The 23,409-nt window shown below is 44.7% G+C and overlaps 1 protein-coding gene across 2 annotated transcripts in view; it reads right to left on the minus strand.

Moving 5' to 3' along the window:
• LOC119181638 (pikachurin) overlaps positions 1 to 23,409 on the minus strand; it is a 173,252-nt gene that overhangs the window by 41,899 nt on the left and 107,944 nt on the right. The window contains exons 3-5 of one of the 2 annotated variants that reach the window (XM_075875762.1): positions 8,784 to 8,999; positions 7,097 to 7,461; positions 2,512 to 2,653 (exon numbers count right to left, since the gene is read on the minus strand). In XM_075875762.1, coding sequence (XP_075731877.1) covers positions 2,512 to 2,653; positions 7,097 to 7,461; positions 8,784 to 8,999 — 723 coding nt within the window. Of the gene's footprint in view, positions 1 to 2,511; positions 2,657 to 7,096; positions 7,462 to 8,783; positions 9,000 to 23,409 lie in introns of both variants that reach the window. The other variant, XM_075875761.1, reaches the window with a different exon arrangement.

A 23,409-nucleotide genomic window follows, 5' to 3' on the forward strand; every position in this document is an offset into this window, starting at 1 on the left:
TGGATGCCTCATGAGACGGGTGATTTCACCATTGACGGTAACCTTCCCGTGGTGTCGGAGACAAGTGATGCAAAAAAAATCATCGTAACGGGATGACGTCACCATATGAAGTCATAGTAATGTCACAGATCGCCAAATACTGTGACGTAATCATGATGTCACACGTTCTGGCATGCTTACATGTGGAGTAACGCCACGCGATGCCGTTTGTAGCACCCTTCTTTCGTTGGCAAAGAAAACCGGAAAATGCACGACCTCAGAGAAACCCTGTTTATGGTAGGGTTGCCACCGACCCGGGTTCAAAACCGGCCAGGGTGGTTTTTTGAGCTCGTAATATCCCAAACATTTATTAACGACGATGGTCTTTCTTGGTACACTTCGACGAAAAAAATTTGCTCTCCCAGATAACTTCCCTGTGCGTCACCCGATATGGCTGAAATTCAACCGCATCCACAGCACCCACCAATATTGACCTGGTTTCGGCTTTCATACTAGAGCGTATTTTCGATTGAAGGTAAATATTGCACGTACCTGGCCACAACTTCAACATGTCAATATCTGAGGCGTGTTTCTTCATACTGTACAAGGCATACGTTAGTAATTATAAAGAACGTACTATTTATTACGCTGCACTGACAATGCCACTCAATGAACGAAAAGGCGGCTTTCTCTTAGCTTTGCTGATAAGAAGTACGGTGATGGAATATACCCATAACTTTGCATTCTACAAGTTATGGCCTCCGAAATTGCCCGCACACGCCACCACAGCCCCTTGATGACTTCCGGTTTTGTCCATCGATGTGCTCTGATAGCATTGAAGGACCACAAGAGCTTTAGAAAATAGCCCGCTAATTTTCTAAAGTTTCCTTCCACTTTTAGGCAAAATATATTCAAATAAATGTTCTTTTGAGTCACGTAAATCTTATAAAACATTTTCTTGAACTTTACGCACGATTAATTTATGTGAAAAACGAGAGAGACGTTTCTTACGCTTGAAAAAAATTAAAAACGTGCATTCAGTTTGAACGTTAGGAGCTGGTATACGAGGAGACCGGAAGTTTTATTGGATACAACGTTTGTGATCTTGAAACCGTCTATATCGGAGGGCATCCTTTCGTTCTCGAAGATCACGGCCAGATGGCGCTCACGTCTCACGCAGCGTAAACGCAGCGCCTTCAGTACCCCATTTATGGATTTTCTAGCGCAGTACATCGAATGAACGTTTTATTTACTCCATTCAGACGCAAGACCATCGTCTTTCGACGACTTTTGCAGTAAAACGTGCAGATACGATGCCAATTTTTAAAATGCGGAGCAGTTACTAGTCACACGATGTCACGCTTCGGTGGCAGCGGTGGCGGCGCCGTCCACAACCCTTACAGCGCATGCTCGCGTCTCGCGCCAATTGTCACCCCTCTCTTTCTTTCTCTCTCACCTTAGAAGGCCGACGACGCAGGCAGCGTCTGCGAGTAAAAACAGACTGCCATTAAAAAGAAATGTCTTTCCCATATCACATAGTTGGATCACTTTTCAAGCAGTTTAGGCGGCAGGATTCCAGAAACTCATCATCACAGCTACTTAGACCTGGACGGGTCATACATTATTTTTTCCGCACGGTTGTCTTTCCACACACAGTGGCCCCTTGGGGTGCCTCACGAAAAGCAAGGATATTGGTAACAGTCCCGGCTCTCTATCTTGCCCGAACAGCGTGCTACTTAGCACAACAGCTGAGTAAATAATGCGAGTATCACTAGCAATGTCACAAGGATTTCATTCTTTGTGAAGCCGTGGGCGACCCCGTGATTTATACTCGTGTCCTAGATATTTCATGGCAAGTCAAATTTGTCAAGGAACTATGCACTAAAATGAAATCTTTGCACTCGTGCTAATTGAACTTCACGTAATTAATTCATATGAGTCGATAAGCGTTAATTTATCAGAAAACGTCGCAACATTTCAACAAGAGGTGCATGTTTCAGACAACTCGTTTCGAAATGTTGTCTTCTCGTCAGCTACATCGATTCTGGAATAAATCTTCGTCTCCCTACGGGATTTAGAAACATAAGGAAGAAAAGGGAACATGGTAAGCACCACAATCGCACAAAGAGACGCACTCCTGGTTTCAGTCAAGCAGTGGCACTGCCATCCTTTCAAAACTGCTTATTGCATTAAACATTCTGAAAGAGAAAAGGAAAACATCTGTTACTTTTTTCACTGATTCTTTATTGCCGAGTCAATTAAAAAGACACACTTTTTATATACAATCTGTTTAAAAATGCGTGCCAATATTCTCTCAGGTGCCACGCATCTTCTACAAGAGTATATTGATATTGAAAAAAGGTGCAGAAACTACCCTTTTTCGGCGCAACAAAAACAAAACCTCAAGTCCTCAAACACTCTCAAGTTCCTACAACGCTGGGGTATTGGGAGTGTTGGTATTTTGCGAGTTAGCGATATCATTCGCAGAAAAAAATTCATCCAGGGCTGCAATCGTGTGAAAGCGTGACGCACCTTGGTCGCAGAAGGCGCCCGTGTAGCCGAGAGCGCATGCGCATCGCACGCTGCCCGTTCGTTCGTCCTGGACGCAACGGCCCGTCCTCGAGCAGGAGAGCTGCTGGCACGGCGACGTCAATCCCGGGGCCAGCACTGACTCCTGCTGACAGAAGATCAAGGATATGCAAGTTTTACAAGAAGAACGGATTCACGATTACTATAGTTGACCTGCAGGACGCGGTATTTAATCGCGGCTGCGGTGGCTCCATTTTCGATGGAGGCCTAAATGTTGTAGGCCCGTGTGCTTCGCTTTCGGTGCACGTTAAAGAACATCGGGTGGCCGAAGTTTCCGAAGCCCCCCTCCCCCCTCACTACAGTGTGTTTCATAATAATATGGTAGTTTTGGGGCGTTACCACCCACCCCTCATATCAACCAACAGTTATAAAATAGTTGATACAACAGAAATTACTAGATAAAATATGCTGAAAAAATGTGCCAAATAACAAAAACGCCGACCAAGGTGAAATACACGAAAGTTAAAAAGACGTTTAGGCTCCCCACACGGGAGCCTTGTTCAAAACAAGGCTCCCGTGTTTGTCCCCGACCAGACGGGATTCCGTCAGACTCTTGACTAGGCCGAAAAAATGAGGAGAAGAGGAAATGATTTTGCTATTTGGATTTGCTAGAGAGAGAGAGGAGAAAAATGAAAGACAGAAGGTCAACATAACGCGTGTCCGGTTCGCTATACTATACTGTGGGCCAAAGAAAATTAGCCAGCGAATAGACAACGGTTGTATCGGTTCATACTCACGGCCCCTTTCCTGCCACCAAATGTAAAAGTGAATCGGAGAGCACACATCAAGGGTGTCAAACTCCCCCCAGCTAGCGAGAAACATACGCTAATTGTAGGATAGCGCAAGGCCTGGCCTCCTATATCTCGTGTATCAATCGTGAATGAGAATTCTCGGGATCATTCTGGAAACGGAATTAGCGATGAACAGAATGGCTCAATTCTTGACGTTTATCATGGATATAGAGTGTTTTTCAACAGTTATGTTTGGCCACAAGGTGACCGCATGAAGTGCCTAAGTAAAGGATAATGCTTGAGACCAGTTATGCCTGCGTAGCTCATTGACATGCTAATTAAGGGAAACAAATTGCGACGGAAGCACAGTCTGAACCACGAGCGATGAAAGCGCGGGAAGCGTGTTTGATGCCCCTGGTGTAGATTACCTCTATTCAGAAAGCGTATGAAAAAAAAAGAAACGATGGTAAATGATCCACACGACACCTCAATTTTGTTTCATCAAAATGGTTCATCGACTTCTTTTTATTTTAGCAAGTGTTAAACAGAAGTTGCTGCCTACGTATGGCTTGGGCTACTCCTCTTCTCTTTCGATAATATTTGGATTATGAAGCTTTCAGAAATCATAAAGCAATACAAAAATCGTGCGCGAAAATATCCATTCACACCAGCCAAGTTAAGCCGTCAATAACAATGTTCCCGCACAATAACCTAACGACCGACTTAGCTGAACCAGCGATCAAGACAAACATTTAACGTCGTTAGGGCGATTTATTGTTTGTTAACGTAGTCGTTAGGCGAGAATGTTTTCTATATGCTCACAGTGTATTATGGGCAAAAATGAGTGAATAATGTCGTCTCTGCCATGAACGTTGATTAAAACAAACGACCAGGCAGAAATAATTCCCGCATTGTGTTCGCATCCCATGAAAGAATGGCTTCTACGTGCGACGTGGTTTAGCAGCCAACATTAATCCAGTTTTGCTTTACTACCTCTGATACGAGCAGAAGCAGCATGAGGCTGAAATTGGAAGTAGTAATCATTTTTTATACTACAGCTGCACAACGAGCACACTAGACCTATATTCTCTGCTAGTCACCCTAATCTAACTCTCGTCGCTCACTTCATTGGTGTAAGTACAGTACTTTAGAAGATAATAAAATAAACGCTAAAAGGTAGGGGTGATTATTTCGTTAAAAACAGTGATCACTGATCTGAGAAATACCGTACAACAAAGGTTAACACAGATACGAATACTACAAAATACATGCTGCACGTTACACCGGCACTATGTAGAGCTACTCTACATGACTCTTTTAGAAATTATATACAGTGACTGAACACAGTGCCAGTATGCCGTTATAGTGGCACTTTGCATGGTAACGGTAAATTGCTCATTTAGGAGTCATGTACACTATACACTTTGCCAGTATGCCACATATATATGGCTCTTTTATGACCCATGTATATGCTACCTAATGTTAGCATATACAGTAACTCCATATAGTATACTGTTCAACAAAGAGTGCCACCACTTCACAGTAACACGGCTTTACAGTTTCAGAGTGCCCTGTCACTTAACAGCCTTTAACCGAGAAATACTAATGAAATACGTATAACGTTATACGCCAGATTCGCGTAATAAACTGCATTTTAAGCTAGCATGACCATATTGAAAGGGACTGCTGTTGTCAAAGTACTCCTATCTGTAGATATTAGTGGTAACCCTGATCAGATTTCATATGGGCGGATTTGACGCGATTGCACGAGACTTTGGCAACGCAAGCAGCGGCCGTTCCGAACGTCGGAGTGTCGTAAACCATCGGCACAAAGCATACGGGAATCCGGTAACAAATCCGTGTAATAGCTGACCCACGGTTTATCGACGAGACAGAGTACGTAATGCTAACCAAACTTTTTTTTTTCCTTTTTGCTACTGTAGATAAAGGTCAGCGTGGCCCGTCTTTATGGGTGCTCCCGAGATATTGTAGCATTTCGGACCGAGATACGGGTCTTTAAAGCGCGGTGGCTTTATCCAGGACGGTGTCGTAAACTGTTTGTCCTTCCTTGCGTAACGCGGCAAAAACGAAGCGCGAGCGACACGCACGCCGTTGCGGTGGCACAAGCGATAAGCACAAACGGCGCAAGCCAAATGAAAGACTTTGCGAAGCTGGCACTATGAAACTTGGCGATATAAATATCTGTTTTATTTATTGCGTTCTGTTTTGTAACTTAACCACTTAAGCGCCCTTCGCCATGAATGCGTAGTGCTTGCTATTTTCCTAAAGCTCAGTTTTTCGGAATTTATAACCACTGCTCTCAGACCAGCGATTACATTTCTTTCTCCCCTTATTTTTGCAGCCATTTTTTTTCTGCTGCGTGCACAATAGGCATGATTTTGAAAGTTAAAATTCGCGGGCTTTGGGTGTTTTGTAAAAAGGTAGTCATAAGTCCCTTTAATTATTCATAAATAGTTGTGGCTTAGCTGAGTCAATTATTTTTGACTTTCATGCTCGTGCAGTGTATACGTGTTTTAAACAGGACAATTTCTAAGCTTTCGTATATTTCCTACCGAACTTCTGCTCCGAAGTACATCTTCGATTTTGTCACACAGTTCACTGCCAAATCGTAGTATTTTCGAGTAAGGGCGGCACCTACAAAAATGGTATATTGAATTGAATAGAATATTGAATAATTGAATTGTCTCCCAAATTTTTTGCTTCAATTTTCAAGCCTACATTGTGCATAACAAACAGTTAGCAAAATAGTTACACTGCTTTGCAAGCTTCAAAAGTTCGACCAAACCTTATCAACTGTGGCAGATGAAAAATTTATGCGGATCTTGGTAATTATTAAGTTGCCTCTCATACATTACTAAGCTTCAAAAGTTTAGGCAGTGGTGGTACTATCAGAACGTGAAAATAAATAAGGCTGATAAGTAGCACAATGGCTTGTGATATGACAAAGTTACCACTGCATCTTCAGCACTACATCTTCATAAAATAATTAAAAATGAAAACAACCTCTATCACACGTGCGCCTAACTAATGAGGCTATACTCATGTTTCTCAGTGTCTAAAGTGGTATACTGGCGAATTAACAACTTCCCAATGATGGCTTTAGTATATCGGAATAAAATAATGCCACGCTAGACCTGGGAGTCCACCCGTTATCAAGGTCATTGAAATAAGCGGAAATATTTTTGTTTGAAAGGTGGTGACGCAACGCAAAGAAGGGAAACATTAAGTACAGGAAAAATGCAAGCCATATCAGGAAAGTATTCTATCTTTATTTAGTCGTGCTCTAAAAGACATTAGTACTTCTGTTCCACGAAGGGTGACTGGTGTATCACTGATACGGACTTGTGGTTTGCGTTGTGACGTGTGATGATGCAGTACTTCTTTGCAGAACTCCCATACTGCGAAGCCTCCACTTTTTTTCTCCTTACCCACCACCAACTCAAAGCACTGTGAGAGAGAGGTGTGAGAGATATAATGTGCTTTCGTGAAACCGTTTGCATGTGCGCTGGTAGCGCTGTGGGTTTAGCACACGGCACCTATTGTCCCATATTGAAAATACTCCCAAGTAATCTGATCCTATGAAAAAAATCTTCTAGTTTTTTGTTTTCATATGTATTTTACTGACGCATTTCCGTCACGGAAGTGTCTGTGAAGTCTTGGTGGACCACAGTCTCCGGCATACAACACTTCTTAGTTAAGAAAAAATCAAACGACTAGGGCATGGAATAAACTCGTGACACTGTTAACAAGCACATATAGCGGGAGGAAACACATACGTCGCCGGTGGTGGCCACAGTTGTCATGGCAATCGTGTTGAGAGGAGGCTCGTAGCGGCTTCCCTCTCCGCCGGCCTCGGTGGCCGGTCCACGGCGCCTACGCTGCTTGTCCGACGGGTATGGGGCATCCTCGGACCAAGGGTCGTCCTCCTGCCAGGAACGCAGCCGGTCGCCTTCCCACGATGCCGCAGCCGGACCCGGGTCGTCACCCTGCCAACCGTCGGCTGCTTCAGCGCCGCTTTGCGAAGCCCGCTTGTGACCCACCGAGCGGGACAACTGGCTGGCGCCGATGCCGCGATGCTGCTGCTGCTGCCGAGACAGGTCGGCGTCTTCGCCCAGGATGACATCCACGTTGTTCTCGTACTCTAGATAGATACGGGAAGAGTCGGGAGATGGAGCGGACGTATCACGGTTCGGGTTAACACAACATCTCGCAATAAGAAGGGCAAACGGAGGAGGAAGGGTTAGTCGTGAGGCTCATGTAAAAATTGAACACTTCCTTCTAGATGTACCGGGTTTAAGGAAAATACGCCTGAACAACTTTGAACAGCTCGTCTGAACGCTGCCGCTTATCTCTGCGAAAAGATGATGATGATGATGATGACTATGGTGGTGGTTTACTGAATATTGGCACATCCCACCACGCAGAATCGCCCACGAAGCGGCAGCGAAAAGAACCAAGGTCCCGGTGCCATGCACCGCATCTCATTTTCCTCTCCTTCTAGCGTACCATGTCCACTGTTCTTAACAGCCCAGCAAAAATAAATGAACTTCAGGTTTGGGAACTATATTGCTCTTGTACCACCCCATACACCGAAAACAACCAGCCAACTTGTCCTATGAACGTGCCTACCTAAAACACGAGGTTAAAACGTCATGCACGTGTTCAGCAAACAGAGGCTGTTTCTACAGCGTGCGTCTCAATTATGAGGAGGGGGCTGTATGCCTCCCCGCATTCTTTCCGCCCCGCCCCCTAAATCATTACGATCAGAACGCACTCCAAAGATCACCTCTGCGAAATTTGCCCACACAAGTAGCAGCGAGAATGTTTACTACCCCTCACATATTTTTAAAGAATAAAACGTAAGCTAAATGAAGCCAACCCGTCTAGAAGACAGGTAAAGTAGCAGCTACCAACATGTTTTGTGTCTATTTCGCCATATTCTTCAATATTATACTTGCTTTTATGACTGTTGTCCTATTACAGGGCGCTCATTAAACTGTTTTCGAAATATTTTTTTTACGACTATACTATTTTTTAGCTAGCTCCTGCTTGGACAATCCCAGCAAAAATGGGTTTCTGTGGTCTTGAATAACGTAACTTCTATGTACGTAGGCCCAAGCGTTGCTTTCGGCTAAGCTATAGCTTTGAAGGACAACAGAAAGCTTTCCTTAACTATAAACACAGTCAACTACTGGTGGCAAATTCTATCAAACAAAACACGGCAATCACCACTATTACGATCATCATCACTATCATCTGACGTACGCGACTGCAATATCCTGCAACCGACACTGCACTAAATACATGCAAGGTTTTCCAGCATGCAAATATCTTCTCTATCTTCTTATGGACATGCTTTCGGCGAAAGATCCGGGAATTCTGTGCAAAACAAAACAAGAAAAAACTATATACATCCTAGCGCTAGATACACAATCTGTACATTGCATAGAAATTGTATCTCACCAGTATCTCCGGCTGATCCTTCGTCCGGGCTGGCGGGCCTCATCTGGCTTCCCGGAGTGCCGATGGAGTTTCCGTGCATTCGTCTCCGCATGAGGGGCGTTTGCCTCAAGTATACAGCGCCGCTGCTCGTGGTCCTCTGTTTGACGTCACTGGCCGAGACGGTGGGGGCCTCGCCCTTGTGCCGGTTCTCCGGTTCCGGTTCCCCTTGTTGCAAGACTGCACCAATGCCAAGAGTTCGGCAGTTCAATGGGCTGCTCTCACAGTCAGTAAACGTCCGTCCGAAATTTTCTCTGTAATCAATGCAACAAAACTTGGAGGCAACCCTAGGCATTGACTTAGGTGCCTTGTAGTGGAACTCGCACGTCTGTGTTCCTGTGCCCTGGTGTATTCCTCGGGTTAACATGCACTTTTGTCGTGCTGTAAGAGCGGATCACAGGAGCCATGTACAAAGAAGAGCGTGGTGGAGATGTACTCCGCCAGGTGTCGCAACCATTCCATCTGCTTCCAGCAAAACTAACTGCTCTATTGGTGTACTCGTTTATACTGGCATTTATCGTCGCAGTTCATTGTCATTTTTAATGAAACCCCGTACTGTGATATCGAACGTATTCAATAGGACACTTCAATTGAACCAGAACTATAGAGCTCAGGCAATATTTGTTTTCCACAAGACTTTTCCTCAAGCATTAGAGAAACCAGAAGCTAGTGATCAACTGCAAGTGCTGCAAAAAAGGACGAGAGTGTCACTCGATGCTGGTGCCACTGGACTTAAACAGACGATCCATCTAACAAAACACGCAAACGAACATAAAAAAAGATGCAAAGCTATGTGTACATATACCAAAGTTTTGGTCTTGTTTGTTGTCGGGTAGGCACGTGCTTTAATAGCTCCTCTGTCCCTTGTATGCTCATCAACTGGCGTTGCAGCACTATTTTCCGCTGTGAAGAAGATGCCAAGAGCCAGTCAAGTCACTATCAGTGCAAAAAGTGGCAGCCACTTATTATGTGTTTCATGGAACCCACCTTGACAATGGCAGCCAGTGACGACGTAAACTTCTCGCTAGCACTGATGCGCTGGCAGCCTCCTCGCTTTTGAACATGTTCGCTTATAGTGGACTAACTACCAACGTCATCGCATTCGTATAATTAAGGCAGCATCTACAGCATACACGTTAGATGCATATTACAGCCCATCCCATCACTTTTCGTCAAGATCATTACACCAAAAAAGCTTATAATGGTGGAGCGTCTATTTATTCTCTACGAAAAATGAGGAAAATAATTATTCTGTATTCAAGGCTTCAGCGGAGTCTCTTACGCAACTCCGAAAATTGTTTTCGTCGCTTTGTCTGCATTGTATCTACTAGACATACTACACAAAATGAACGCTACTCCACTGATCAACCACCGAAACAATGCGTGGAAATGCGAAATAATTAGGCAAGCACATTTTTTTAGAAAAAACTCCGTGCCACAGTGACAAGACAGTAGTGTCACGCAGCAAAGCAGAACGTTGTATTTTGTAAAACCGTACAAATACCTGCAACATTTACAACTTTCTTCAACGCCGCATGTTTTCCTGTAAAGGGCGCAGAGCCTTAATTACGTCCATTTTGCAGCAAAGCACTCTCTTCAGGGGTATAAATGCCCGATGGCATTTTTAATACGCAAACAACAATCTTGACCTAGTTAAAAAGGCAAATCACTTCTAGCTGGTCATACGATACTTATTCTGTATTTTTTTTCCTTCTAGTTATTCTTGGACTCCCTCCCCTTACTGTAGGAAGAGCAAACCGCTAGTGAACCGGAGTGAGTCGTCGCCACCCCCCCCCCCCCCCCGCGCGGCCTTTTGTACATCAGGTAACATACAGTTAACCCAGTTCCAATCGAAGTTTTCACAAGCTTTTGTGAACTTCGCTAACTACCTACGCGTGTACAACAAATTTCCGCAGTGTGTCGAATGTTTTTCCCCTGCTTCCATGAGCACTTACAATGAGTAAATACCGCAGAAAACCTGCCACGATTGTAGGCGTGCGTTGAGATTGGCCTCATGACATCCTAAAATGCATTTAGATGATATAAAATCGCACTAGCACTTCATAAACGCGGAAATTAGTTTCAACACTGCGTAAGTTAATGATTGACTTTTTTGTGCTTACCTAAGTGTGTTAACTAGACTAAGCGTTTTGACTAGACTGTAAAGTTTGCTCCTACCACAAGGTATTAAAGAGCAGCGCTGCAGGTGCTACGAGTCACACCAACTCTCAAATGGAGCGGGTAAACGGTTGATCAAGCCGGTTAATCGATGTGCCAAGAAGAAAAAAACGTTCCAAGAAATAAACTGTATACCACAACCATATCGTTAACGTTTCACGCTGACAAACTTAAGCGCAACTATATTGGCCATTACGTTCGTCGGGTAACACCACACTCCGAACATTCTTCGTTTTTGTGTCAGAACTTTCGTAATTAAGTCAGAACTTCGTCCTTGACGTCAGACGTCATCGTTTCCCGGTGCGTTATTAATCTGTTTCGAATCCGAAGCGACGCCCCTCCGCTCTTGCACATAAAATATGAGCAAGGACTCTACAAGCTGTCTACGAGCACCTTCTCGTCATATATCTTGCATACCTTGCGGCCCGAACGGCACATACCCAAATCGATTTATTCCGTTCCTCCGTGAAAGAAACGATTTCTCTCGGTTACGTTTCTTGCCTTTTGTTTCTTCGTCACCCCCATCTCGCACCGAAGAGTTTGAAAAATGCAAGGCACCTCCTTCGGACAGTTTCATTAGGCAAACGTCTTTCATTGCTAATTAGGCGGCACTGTCTCGTGTGGAGCGAGGATTTCGAGCGAGGTGTATTACGAGGGAGACGTAATCCGTCGCGAGAAACGCCAGTGCCGCGGCGCGCGACAACCAGAGCCTGTCGTTGCTATGTGTGCATTCTCTGTAACAACCATATCAAAACGGGCTTTTGGGCTGGAGTCTCTTTTTTTTGTCAAACGAAGTTGCCTCGCATAGATGTTAAACGGTAAAAGTTTTGACTGCAATCTCATCTAGTCCTGATCGAACTTATTTGATCAGGATTGACTTTTTTACGCAAGCTCACCCCACCGCGGTGGTATAGTGGCTAAGGTATTCGTCTAATGACTCGCAGGTCTCGGGATCAAATCCCGTCTGCGGTGGCCGCATTTTCGATGGAGGCGAAAATGTTGTAGGCCCGTGTGCTCAGATTTGGGTGCACGCTAAATAACACCAGGTGGTCAAAATTTGCGGAGCCCTCCACTATACGGCGTCTCTCATAACCATATGGTGGTTTTGGGACGTCAAACCCCACATATTAATCAATAACTCAAACTCTGGAAAGGAGCCAATGATTGCAGAGCAATTTGATCAGAAATGGGCTTATCTTTACCAGATCAGAAGTGCATCATGTGGCATCGGTATTAGACTACTCTCTGCCGTCATCGTTGTCGCATGCCAGCGTGTACAACTGGGCGGGTTGGTGTAGTGTTATTCGGAATCGAAGGCGCCAATAAGACGACAGACGAAAAGAGAGCCACAAACACATAGGACGTCACTTCGAACGATGCTTATTCCAAGAAAAAATGAAACTGGTACCAGTTATTCACGCAGTGTTCTCACGTGTCGTGGCTGCCAAGTCGCATTGATATATCGCAACTCTTTCTGAGATAAAGATAAGGTGGCAACCATCACTCCAAAACTATCGGGTTCAGTAATATTTTATCCTGAATCATTAATCTGTTTTACTTGTCTCGGCTCTTAATAATCATAAAAAAATGCGCGAAAATCCAGCACACACTTGCAATCTCTGCAATGCATTGCCAGGTGACCCTCTCTGACATTTCTAACATTGTTGCAATGTTGTCTGAGCTTGTCGTTTAAGCACATCTCAGTTTCACCTATACGTACTTGTTGCCACATGACAGGGGAACATCGTAGACCACACCAACTTGGCATTCGACATATTTACGTTCGTGGTTTACGGTAGGGGAAGGCGCTTTTTGGAGGCAAGGATCGGTCATTTTTGGAAGTTTAGACATTTAGTAGTAGTAGTGGTAGCACTAGCAGTAGTAGTATAGTAGCACTAGTAGAGTAGCACTAGTATCAGTTGTACTAATAGCACTACCAGTAGTAGTAACATTCGTAGTAGCACTAGTAGTAGTAGTTGCAGTAGAACTACTAGCAGTAGTAGTAGTAGTAGTAGTAGCAGTAGAAGTACTACTACTACTACTACTACTAGTAGAACTACTCATGGTAGTAGTAGCAGTAATAGAAGTAGTAGCTGCACTAGTAGTAGTCATAGTAGAAGGCAGCGACAGAAGGTCATGTAGCCATGGGGAGAATGAATATATCGTAAATAAAGGAAAAGGTGACAATATCTAAACAATGATGACGATTGCTGCAGTAATAATGATGGCGTTCAATATAACGATGATGATTAGGATAATTATCGAAATAAGAGCATTTTCAGTCTTTTTTGTGTGTGCACGAAACATCTTTCAGATGTTGAATAAACTGAATTGAATTAAATAGAAATGAAAAAAAGGCAGAATCATGACATTACATTATCTTTCGAGCCAGTGAGATACACTCGCGCCACAGCATGTGACGGCTTCATTAGGCAAGCGTCGTAATGTTGCTAATTACCAGACGCGTCTCGTCGCATGCGAGCGTTTTGAGCGAGCTGTACAACTGGGGGCGGTGGATTCGTTCGAGTGAAACCGCATGGGCGCGACACGAGACAACCGGAGCCTGTCGTTGCACATCTGAGCATTCTCTATAACACGGCCGTCGAAACTGGGGTTTTCCCCTTGTGTTTCTTTCCTCTGTATTTCCAAGTGCGTTAGCACAAAACTCCGAGGCATTTTCTCCGTTCCGCCAGCAGACAGCGTTTCGTGCGCGGGACACAAAACCGACAGTCGCGCGTGAAATTGGATAGGACTGGCGCTTTCTGATGGCAGAGCTCGTTAATGGTGCCTTATGTTTCTATAACATGTACCAGACTGATTTTTATTTTAATCTCCCAGCGTTCTTTCTATTCGTGAGATCGCTCTTCTTTGCGAAAGCCGCTTTCTTCTGCTTCCGCTTTCGTTATTTCTGCTTTTTCTTTTGCAATGGGGGAGCACACGAAAATAAAGCAGGTGATAACAATTGTCTCTGCGTGCTTATCTATGCGCAGTATTTTTTTTCGCTAGCCATGGCACAGGTGTTTTTAGCGCTATTCTTTCGGCCGTTTAATAAAATCAGTCGAAAAAGAAAACACACACCAAGTGATATAGAGCTTTGAGCCGTTATCTCGAAAACTCCGAACGTAGATTTCGTATTCTTTGTTCTTTTTTATTTGCGCCAAAAAAAAAAGTGGGACGCAAGGAACCGAAAGATTCATTTCGACTGCTCTCCTGCTATCCGCCCTCCTCGGTACACGCATGTTACACGTTCTGCTCGACAGAAATCGATGGCAAAACGGCATACCGCAAAAGGGCAGCGTATTTTTGTTATCAGCGTTTCTCGAGAAATGCTGCGGGGAGCACAAGACGTCATGTCGAAGCCGAGCGATTAAAGCCGAAAGAAAGCACGAAACGAACCTTTTTTTTATTTTTGAGGGTATGGAAAAGAAAGATAAGGAAAGCCATAGCCTCGAGAAATTGTCTAGTCTCACGCACAAGCTCTCGTGGGAGAACGGAAAAGAAGAGCTTACGCTCGCAAGGTGGTGGTTCTCTGAAGAAACGGGAGTCCTCGTTGGGAATTCCTTTGTGGCTTGCTTTAGCCATGTCTCGTGGAAGCACGTTCGCTTCGAGAACGAGACGGGGGAATTAGAAGGTGACCTGTCTTTCGCTTCGGCTGACACGGGTTTGTACGCGGCCTCGTTGCATGCACACGACGACACCTTATTACGGAGCCAATTTGGGACGTGCTTTGCGGCTGATTTTCCAAGTCTGAAAGGCGCGTAGCGTGCAAGTCGATATATGCCATGCCGGGACAGCGTCTTGGTTACACTGAAGCAAAATGCTAGATCAGATCACACTAATAACTCCTGCTTTGAAAATTCTCAAGTCCATAGTTTCGTAATGATTTCATTTTATTATTAGTCGTAAAAATGACGGCCGAGTTTTAACATTCAAATTTGGTGCCTGGATATCGCTGCTTGAACGTCGGCGTAACGTCTTTGATTTCATCCTCTCTCAGTCTCTCTTTTACTTTCAGTCTCTCTAGTACTTCGACCCTAATGCCTCAAAGAGATTTCCTCAGACCTGCCAGGTCATCTCTCTGAATACCTTAGAGCACAGTATTATTGTTTTGCTGTACCAATAGAGGTTAGAAAGGCCCCAGAAGACGTCATCCAATTCTATGGCGTCACTGCGAGCCGGTGCGGAGATATAAAAGCGGGGCAGCCACCTACATTCTATTTTCGCACGCTTTATCGCTCACCAAATGCATTTAAGCGACAAGAGACGTGCTTTTGCCATTCTAAGGACAAATCGTAGTTTTGTGTTTACTGTCCATTTGACGTTCAATTATACTGGCCAGAATGTTCCATCGCCTTAGATAGAGTGACGCTGAGCAAAATTCCCATTACGAAACAAAAACTTCTAATACTACAAAACACTGCAGTTCAATAGTAAACCACAATTTATTTGTGAAAAATGCTACTGCAAAGCTGCAGCATTGCTTTCTACCTATATATGCTGTTTTGGAGAAAATGTACCACCCTTTTATTTTAAAAGGAATATACTTGGTGCGCAGAGCGTTTCAGAAAAGTGGTCAGATAAAACGGAGCGGACTCTTTCGTTCTGTTCTATCAGACTTTTTTCCCCAAACGGTCTGCACAAAGAAAATATATTTTTTAGAAGGAAATACCAAGATGCCCAGGTAGCCACCCTTTTGCAGTACACCTCTCTCATCTTCTCTGTCCCAATTTAATGACGACCATGCTACGCAGATGCCACTGAACGTTACAGTTTTTCACCAACAGCCGCAGTTCAGATTATACTGTGCTCGTCATGCAAATCCATGCATATGGTTTCCCCACTGCAGCAAAGAATCAAGTTCTCGCGGCAAACGGCCTCCACGTGAAATATGTTTACGCTTGTTGAAGTTATTTTTTTCAAAGTTGTCGAAGTTATATCTTTTTAAAGTTATTTTGGAGGTTCAGGGTATCACAGTGGTCGGGACCTGGAAAGAGCCTATAAATTTCAAAACTTGCAATTTTTGTGATGGGAGCCGCTTTAAAATTTATGAGTTAAGGGTCCTCGAGAAACCTGAGCAACAATGTTCAAATTTGACTTTGTTCTGAAGTACATTCTCGCTTCCGCAAAGTACGGTGACATATTTTTCCTTTTCTTTTATTACCCACCTGCTACTAGACCTTTTTTTTTTTGTCCTTTACCGCTTCCCATTTACAAATTCTCATGTAGACGACTCAACACACACCGACAGAATTTGATATTTTTCAGTAATGAGTTCTTTCTCTCTCTTTTCAATCTTCGTAACAAACTACATTAACCGGAGAGCTAGCGCAACTTTACAAAAAACACGAACAGTTGCTAAAGTAAGCCACACTGAAATGTAACGTCTATAAGTCGACTGAGGACACAAAGTACGAAACATCCCAGCGCAATATTACCGTCAAAATCACGGCGCAACAGTTCCATCATAGTTTCCCCTATTTTTTCTGGGCCCCAATACACTGTCAGTTGCCAGACCGCTTTTCCTCGGAAACGCGTTTTACGTAGACGTGTCGCCATAACGCCCCTCGAACCGAGCAAAAAATTAGCGCCGTTCGCCGAGTGAGCCGCAAATGGCATTTTTCTTACGCGCAACAATCCACCCACAAAGCCGAGGGCTTCGAGCGAAACACTTGCGCGCGCCGTACTCTTACGCGCAAAAATCCACCCACAAAGCCGAAGGCTTCGAGCGAAACACTCGCGCTCGCCGTACTCTACAATAAGGAAGCCACGGGGCGCGCCGCTTTAATTAAAGCTGGCAATCATTTTTCGAGGCCCCTTCCATGAGAAAACGTTTCTACATGCACGAACACTCTTGCGCCGCTCGTGCGCAGGCACATCACTCTTCAGAAGCGAGCGGCTGTGCGCGTTCCTGAGTGCACGCCGGCTTAATTTTCGCCGACGGCGCGGCGAACGACGCCGACCAAGGAAGGCGACGCGAAACGACGATCATGCGCGACGGAGAATAGATGGAGCCAGACGGAGGGAGGCGGCGTTCGCGTTTGGTGGACCGGGTTGGGCGCTTCGAAATGGAGGCGCGCGCCACGCACTAAAAAAAAAAAAAGGAGAGAGAAAAATAGGGTGAGAGATAGAGCTTTGGCGGCGTCCAAAGTGCCGGCCGTTCGTCTCTTTCAATCAACGCACTCCGGCGCCGCGGTGGACTCCGTTAGTTTGAACGTTTTCGACTAGTGCGCGTGTGTGTTCCGGTAATTTTTCTCCTCCCCCCCGTCGCCTGTTCACCAATAGGCGACCACTGTGTGTATACAAGTGCGAAGGGACGTCCTCGACGTTCCTAAGGTTTCTCGCGCGCGTTCACAGTAAATTGGTTTCGAGTCGCGGGGCGGGGGCAAAACTATGTACGAACACTCCACCACACACGCCACACGGCCCGGGGGAACTTCGGTTGCTGAGCACGCTCCCTAATGCAAAGGCTGCTCAGCGTTTCGTTGGCAGCGAAATTCGTTATAAACCACCAGCCCTTATTTCATATCTATCTATCTATCTATCTATCTATCTATCTATCTATCTATCTATCTATCTATCTATCTATCTATCTATCTATCTATCTATCTATCTATCTGTCTGTCTGTCTGTCTGTCTCTCTGTCTGTCTGTCTGAAGATTAAATGCAATTATTGACAGAGACTGCTCTCGATAGTTTCACTGACATAATAAAAACACTTGCGCAATGGCGTTAGGTTAGTTAAGCCCAGTGAAGTTAAAGGTTGGGTGAGTTGATGACCAGTTCGTGTTTGCCTCCCTGAGCTGCTTTAAACGTTAGTTAAGCCATTCGTTCAGCCATACAGGCACCCAAACACGTGTTGTTTTGTGTTTTGATGGGGCGTGGTTTGAGCTGCTAACCGAAATTCGTAATCCTATACATTCCTGACTTAAGACAGTGGTTACCATTTATCTGTATAGTATGCAAGCGAAAGCCTTGCAAGGTTTGCATGCTCCGTCAAGCCGGTTAAGTGACAGTTGGTGCATTCGTTGTCGTCAACGTGAAATCCTCAAGATGACAGAAATCATCAAGAAGAAGACTATCATCCCTATGATGTTGATGATAACAATTAGTGATTATCAGCCTCACCATATCACGATTATATCAAAATGACAGTTTGATGATGATAATTACCTCGCAACCACTCCGGATTACGTTAGCCTTCTAGTGGTCCTAAGCGAATAGATAAGAGACCATGTGAGTTATCATATTCTCTCTTCCTCTTTATTTTTCATTTCATTTGTGAAGCTCGCAAGTACCAGTGCGCAGCGACGGCGAGGGCAGCCCGCTGATTTCCGCTGCTATAAGCCACTCACTGTGACTCTCCATCTCAGCCCCATCACCAGGGCCTTTGTCGGCGGGCGCGAAATAATTCGCTGCGTGCCGCGATCAAACTGCGCGCACCCTTGTTTCGGGAAGCCGCTCTGCACTTCTCGACACGCAACGTGTCAGCCTGCGAGGCCATAAAACACTCCACTCTCTAATGCGAAAAGCAAAAACAAAAAACACAATCTTCGTTCTTGTTCAAGAAGAGGTTTACGCTGCCGTACACGCAGTCGAGAGTTTCACCGTGGCACACGGAAAAACCTCTTTTTTTTCCTCCGCACACTTCGAAACGTCCGAGGGATTCCACTTTATCTCTACGTCGAGTGAAAGAGGGGGGCCGAACAACTGAAGCACCGTGTTGACGGTGCTTGAGTTCTGTACTGTCGAAAAATCTGGCGAGTGCCTTGGCGGCATCCTCCTTTTCCGAGCAGATGCACCGTGTGCAGTTGGAAGCACCTGGCATTCCGTGGAAGTCAATAAACGTCTTGCATAAAAGGATCCGGGTCTACTTCGCGACTTCCTACGTGAGAGCGAGGAGGTTTGGGACAGGTCGTGGAAAACCTAACCCAACGGGACGCTAACTACTCCAAAGACTCTATAGAGTCTACGTCTATGTTTGGCTTGGCGGCGCGCACGTAGACCAAGTCACGGGACGACTCGGAGTTCTTTTCCGAGGAAATTGGATGTCTTCCAGGACCATCTCTAGTATCTCAAGTGCAAGTGTGAGTGATTTTCATGCGCGAATATGCAGAGAAGTAAAAGTGCTTTCGGTTGACCTATTAATTTAGCAGACGGGTGGTACCTTAGCTTGTGTCCTCAAGTACTCGCAGGCACGCATGCGCGCTGAAACCCGTTCACACAGCAATGCGCGCGTTCTGTTTGCTCAAATAGCTAATCAACGACGAGAATTTATTTTGAAGACAGCCGCACATTTTGACGCAACCAGAGTACTTCACTGCTACTTATAAGCACGAAACTTGGGTGTCAAGCCATGGGGGCATCTTCGTACGCTGCTCAAAGTTGCCGCAATGCGGCGCCACTTTGCTACACAGGTGATCCTCCACGTGCCGAAACGCTTCCGTGGTTCGTGTCAGCGCAAGGAATCAGTCCCTTAAGGTAATTATAGATAAAGTTACCGTGAGGTTCATCGTAACTCTTGTATTTTTTTTCAGTAATACAAGGTGGTAAACTGAACTTGTGATATACACTGCCACTGCGCTAAAGAATGTGCATTGTTCAAAATGTTAAAAAAAAACTGTACTTAAGTAAGTATGCAAGTATTCTTAAGATGAAAAACAGCCCTTCTGGCGAATCTATAAGAACTATACACGGGGAATGCGTTCTACGAGATAAGTTCACTGAACCGGTTAGCTTTCAAAGTGGTATTTCACAGTCCTCTTATTTTCTTCCTTTTTCCCCCTCTTTTTATTCCTTTTGCGGTGAAATGCCCTGCTAAGCAAGCCTCGTTTTCTTTGTTTATTGTTGCGTTCATAATTTACCCCACACCTGCAGCCTAAAGCGTGAAGGTGGGGGCAGGGGGCGAGGAGGGTTGCGACATAAAATAAAGTGCATTTCGACTCACACTCTGCTTTTAAGTAAGCTTCTCTCACTGGTTTAGGGTTCGGACAAGAAAAATAGTTTGCCTACATGCTTGTCTTGGCAAGATGCCCCAAGATTTTGTAATCACGATGCATACACTTTGAGACGTACCGAGGTGTCTCTAACAAAGTTTCCTCGCTTTTGCAGAGAACGATGTTAGGAGACCATAACAATAAGTGTCTCTGGCGCCGTAGTTATCCGATGCCTCCACCGTTGCCCGTAATCACACGACTCAAGAAAAAAACAAATTAAATGGGAAGATATTATTCAGGAGAGACTGGAACTCAAACACAGGCCCTCTGCGTGGCATTAACGTATCTTACTACAGAGCCACGTCGGTGCGTGAAACTCTATTACCACATGCATGCTTCACGTCGAAAAAGTAATTGCGTTAATATGTGAACTATAGTGTGGCAGGAGACTAAAATATCAACCAGTCGTCACAGAATGCAAAATTGTGAAATGAGTAGATCATAGAAGTGTGGCAGCTTGGGCTAGTTGGTATGACATGACGATAGTTATAGCGCGAGAACAGAAAGTTGAGTGGGTCGTTGAGTGCTTCCAATTTATAACAATAGGCTCAGCCATACTGTTTCATCGTCATCAGCCACCACACCAACAAAGAGCACACAGTGGTTTACAGTTGTATAGCTCAGAATAACGAACAATGGCATAGTAGGCATTTTCCCACTACACAAAAATTATGACAATATATGGCGCAGCTAATACCATGAGAGTGCACTTTTAGTAGTTGCCCCAAGACTGCAAAAAAAGGCTCTAGAAAGGCAGCTCGTCCAGCTTCAACTATAACTGTGCTGTGCGTTGCGCACAAAGTCCTGCGGTTTTAATTCTGGATTTATTGTAGTGAATTGAATGTAAAATGTACATGTTGGTGTATTAGAATTGGTAGAGGAGAATTCTCATCTATAACTCAGCCTTCACTGCAGCTCAGCTCTTCCTCCTTCCGTACCTCCCCGAGAAAAACCTGACAGCTTAGTTTTGTATTCGCTCTAGAGATTTAATGGTTTTTAATACACAAGATTACCTCCAAACTTTTTTTTGTCGTAAGTCGTTTCTATTTACCTCTTTGGTGCTACAGCGGTCACCTCAAAAACGAGCGAAAATTGAGGCCTAATCGACACTTCACTCAAAATGCGAGTGCAGGCGCTGACGGGGAAGAAGAACGGTCAACTAGCGGCTCTTTTTATTTCACTGTTTCGACCAACCAGCCCTCCTCCACCACCCTCCATTACATACACCTCCACCGACTGACAAACGCATCGCGAATCAATACTGCTTTCTGAGAGCCTGCGGGCTGGTCTAGGTTAAAAATAAACAGCAAAACTCACATTATAAGACTCGAAGGCGTGAAGAAAGCGGAGTACCTCTAGCAGGTACTATACCGTAGCTCATCCATCCATGGAACTCGGTGTGCAGACGCACACAGTGGCGTTATATCTCTTCCAAGACTCTCCATTAGTTGAGCACACGAACCATGAGAAGAGTCTATTTGTTTTAATCCACTTTCTCCCTTTGCTACGTAACAACGACACAACAGCACGCTGCCCCCCGAAGTCTTAAAAGCAACATAAGAATACAAGGAATGAGAACGTACCGTGCAGTAAAACGACTAACCTGACAGAAAAAAGAACAGAATGAGCGAACAGGAAGAAGTCCTAGGTGGGAGTGCTTTTCGAAGCAATTTGTCAAGTGTCTCTCCTACCTCTCTTTCCTTATTACTTCAAAAAAAAAAGTCGAGCAGCTGCCAGAGGACACTGTCAGCGCGAAGTACGTTTCGAGGTGTGGCGTTTGAACGATTACAAATGACTTCGCGGCTCGGGAGTAAATAAAGAATTCCGACGGCCAAATATGTAACTGCAGAACTGGGTGATCGACGAAAGGTTGCAAAATGCGCGCTAAAGGGAGCAAATATGGAATCGTGACGGTGGCAATACGCGAGTCATAAATAACGTCTCTTCACGGGGCGCTTTATTCTCTTACTTTGTGTACGCGTACCGCAAGAGATACAAGGTAAAAGCTTGCGAAAAGCCTGGAATGACACAGCGTGTTGAAGGCTAAAAGAGAAGAGAATAAAAGAGAAGTATGAGTGAACTATCACATTGAACAGAGTGTTTTCAGTCCCTAAAAAGCGCATTGGGGGCGTCACTGTTCACTCCCGTCATGGGTCACCATGACGGGAGTGAACGTCACGTGACTTCCGCAGAAACGTCACGCGTGACGTCACTGGTAGGAGGGCACGACGCCGTCGGAATTTGTTGTGGTAGTAGTGAAACTGACAAAATTTTGCAAACCCGCAATTTGGCCCAGCGTAAGCTAGTGGTACCTGCCAACTGCCGACAACGGCGACATGGTAACAGTTAGGGAACACTTTTTCAACCCGTTCGAATACTAACGGTTATTCGACGTCACAAGTGAAGTTCCCTCTCGTGAACGCGACAATAACTTGACACTAACGCATGTGACGGTGACCGGAAGCTCTGCTGCAGCACTTTGTTGAGTGCAAAAACGTGTCACGTAATACGCGGAGTAGATTTAAGTTAGGTTTCCACGCATAAGAATCATTACTAATACTGCAGGTGGACTCTGCGTTAACTTGCCACTGCAATAAGTAAAGGTCAGTAGCGGGGTGCTTCAATGTTAAAAACCGACGTAAAACTACCGGATAGCATGAGGCGTTCTATTGTACTTACCAGCTCCACGAGAAAAAATTTCATCTGCGGGGCTTCTAATAAAGTTCATTCACTCATTCATTCATTCATTGATTCATTCATTCATTCATTCATTCATTCATTCATTCATTCATTCATTCATTCAAGCAGGCCAATTCGCAATTGCTGCACCCTAAATCAGCCTTTTTCACACAAACACCCTTAATAAGGTGAAGCCGCCTTTACAAGCAAAAAATACTTGCGTGTTTTTTTTTTGTTTTTTTAAGGTTGACATCTTGTACATTAGGAAAATTCTTAAGATGCCTCATCAAACGCAAAAATTTCATGGCGTCTGCCATCGGCTGCGTCAGCGTGAGTAATACAAAACATGCCCTGTTGACGTCACCAGATGTCATAATTACACCACAGATCGCACCACGTTGCATCACATGATAACTTCATAAGACATCATAGCTTTATCAGAGGTGGGCCGATCTTGGAAGCCCCGCGAAACTACGATAGGTGCGCAAATCTCTCGGTGGGCGGCAGGGTAGGATCAATACATTCACTGAGAATAAGAAAAAGAAGGAGAAGAAGAAGAAGGAGAAGAAGAAAGAGAAAAAGGAGAAGGAGGAGAAGAAGGAGAAGGAGAAGAAAAAGACTTTCGCTTTCAATTCGTCTTTGATCGATGCAAAAGAAACCCTGTCATTTTTAGAAACGATAGCCTTTATTCGGAGACTTCAACGCAAAAATTTCGGTCTGTCGGTCTGTCACATGATTCA

This window comes from Rhipicephalus microplus, chromosome 10 (assembly GCF_043290135.1).
Source record: "Rhipicephalus microplus isolate Deutch F79 chromosome 10, USDA_Rmic, whole genome shotgun sequence".
NCBI lineage: Eukaryota > Metazoa > Arthropoda > Arachnida > Ixodida > Ixodidae > Rhipicephalus > Rhipicephalus microplus.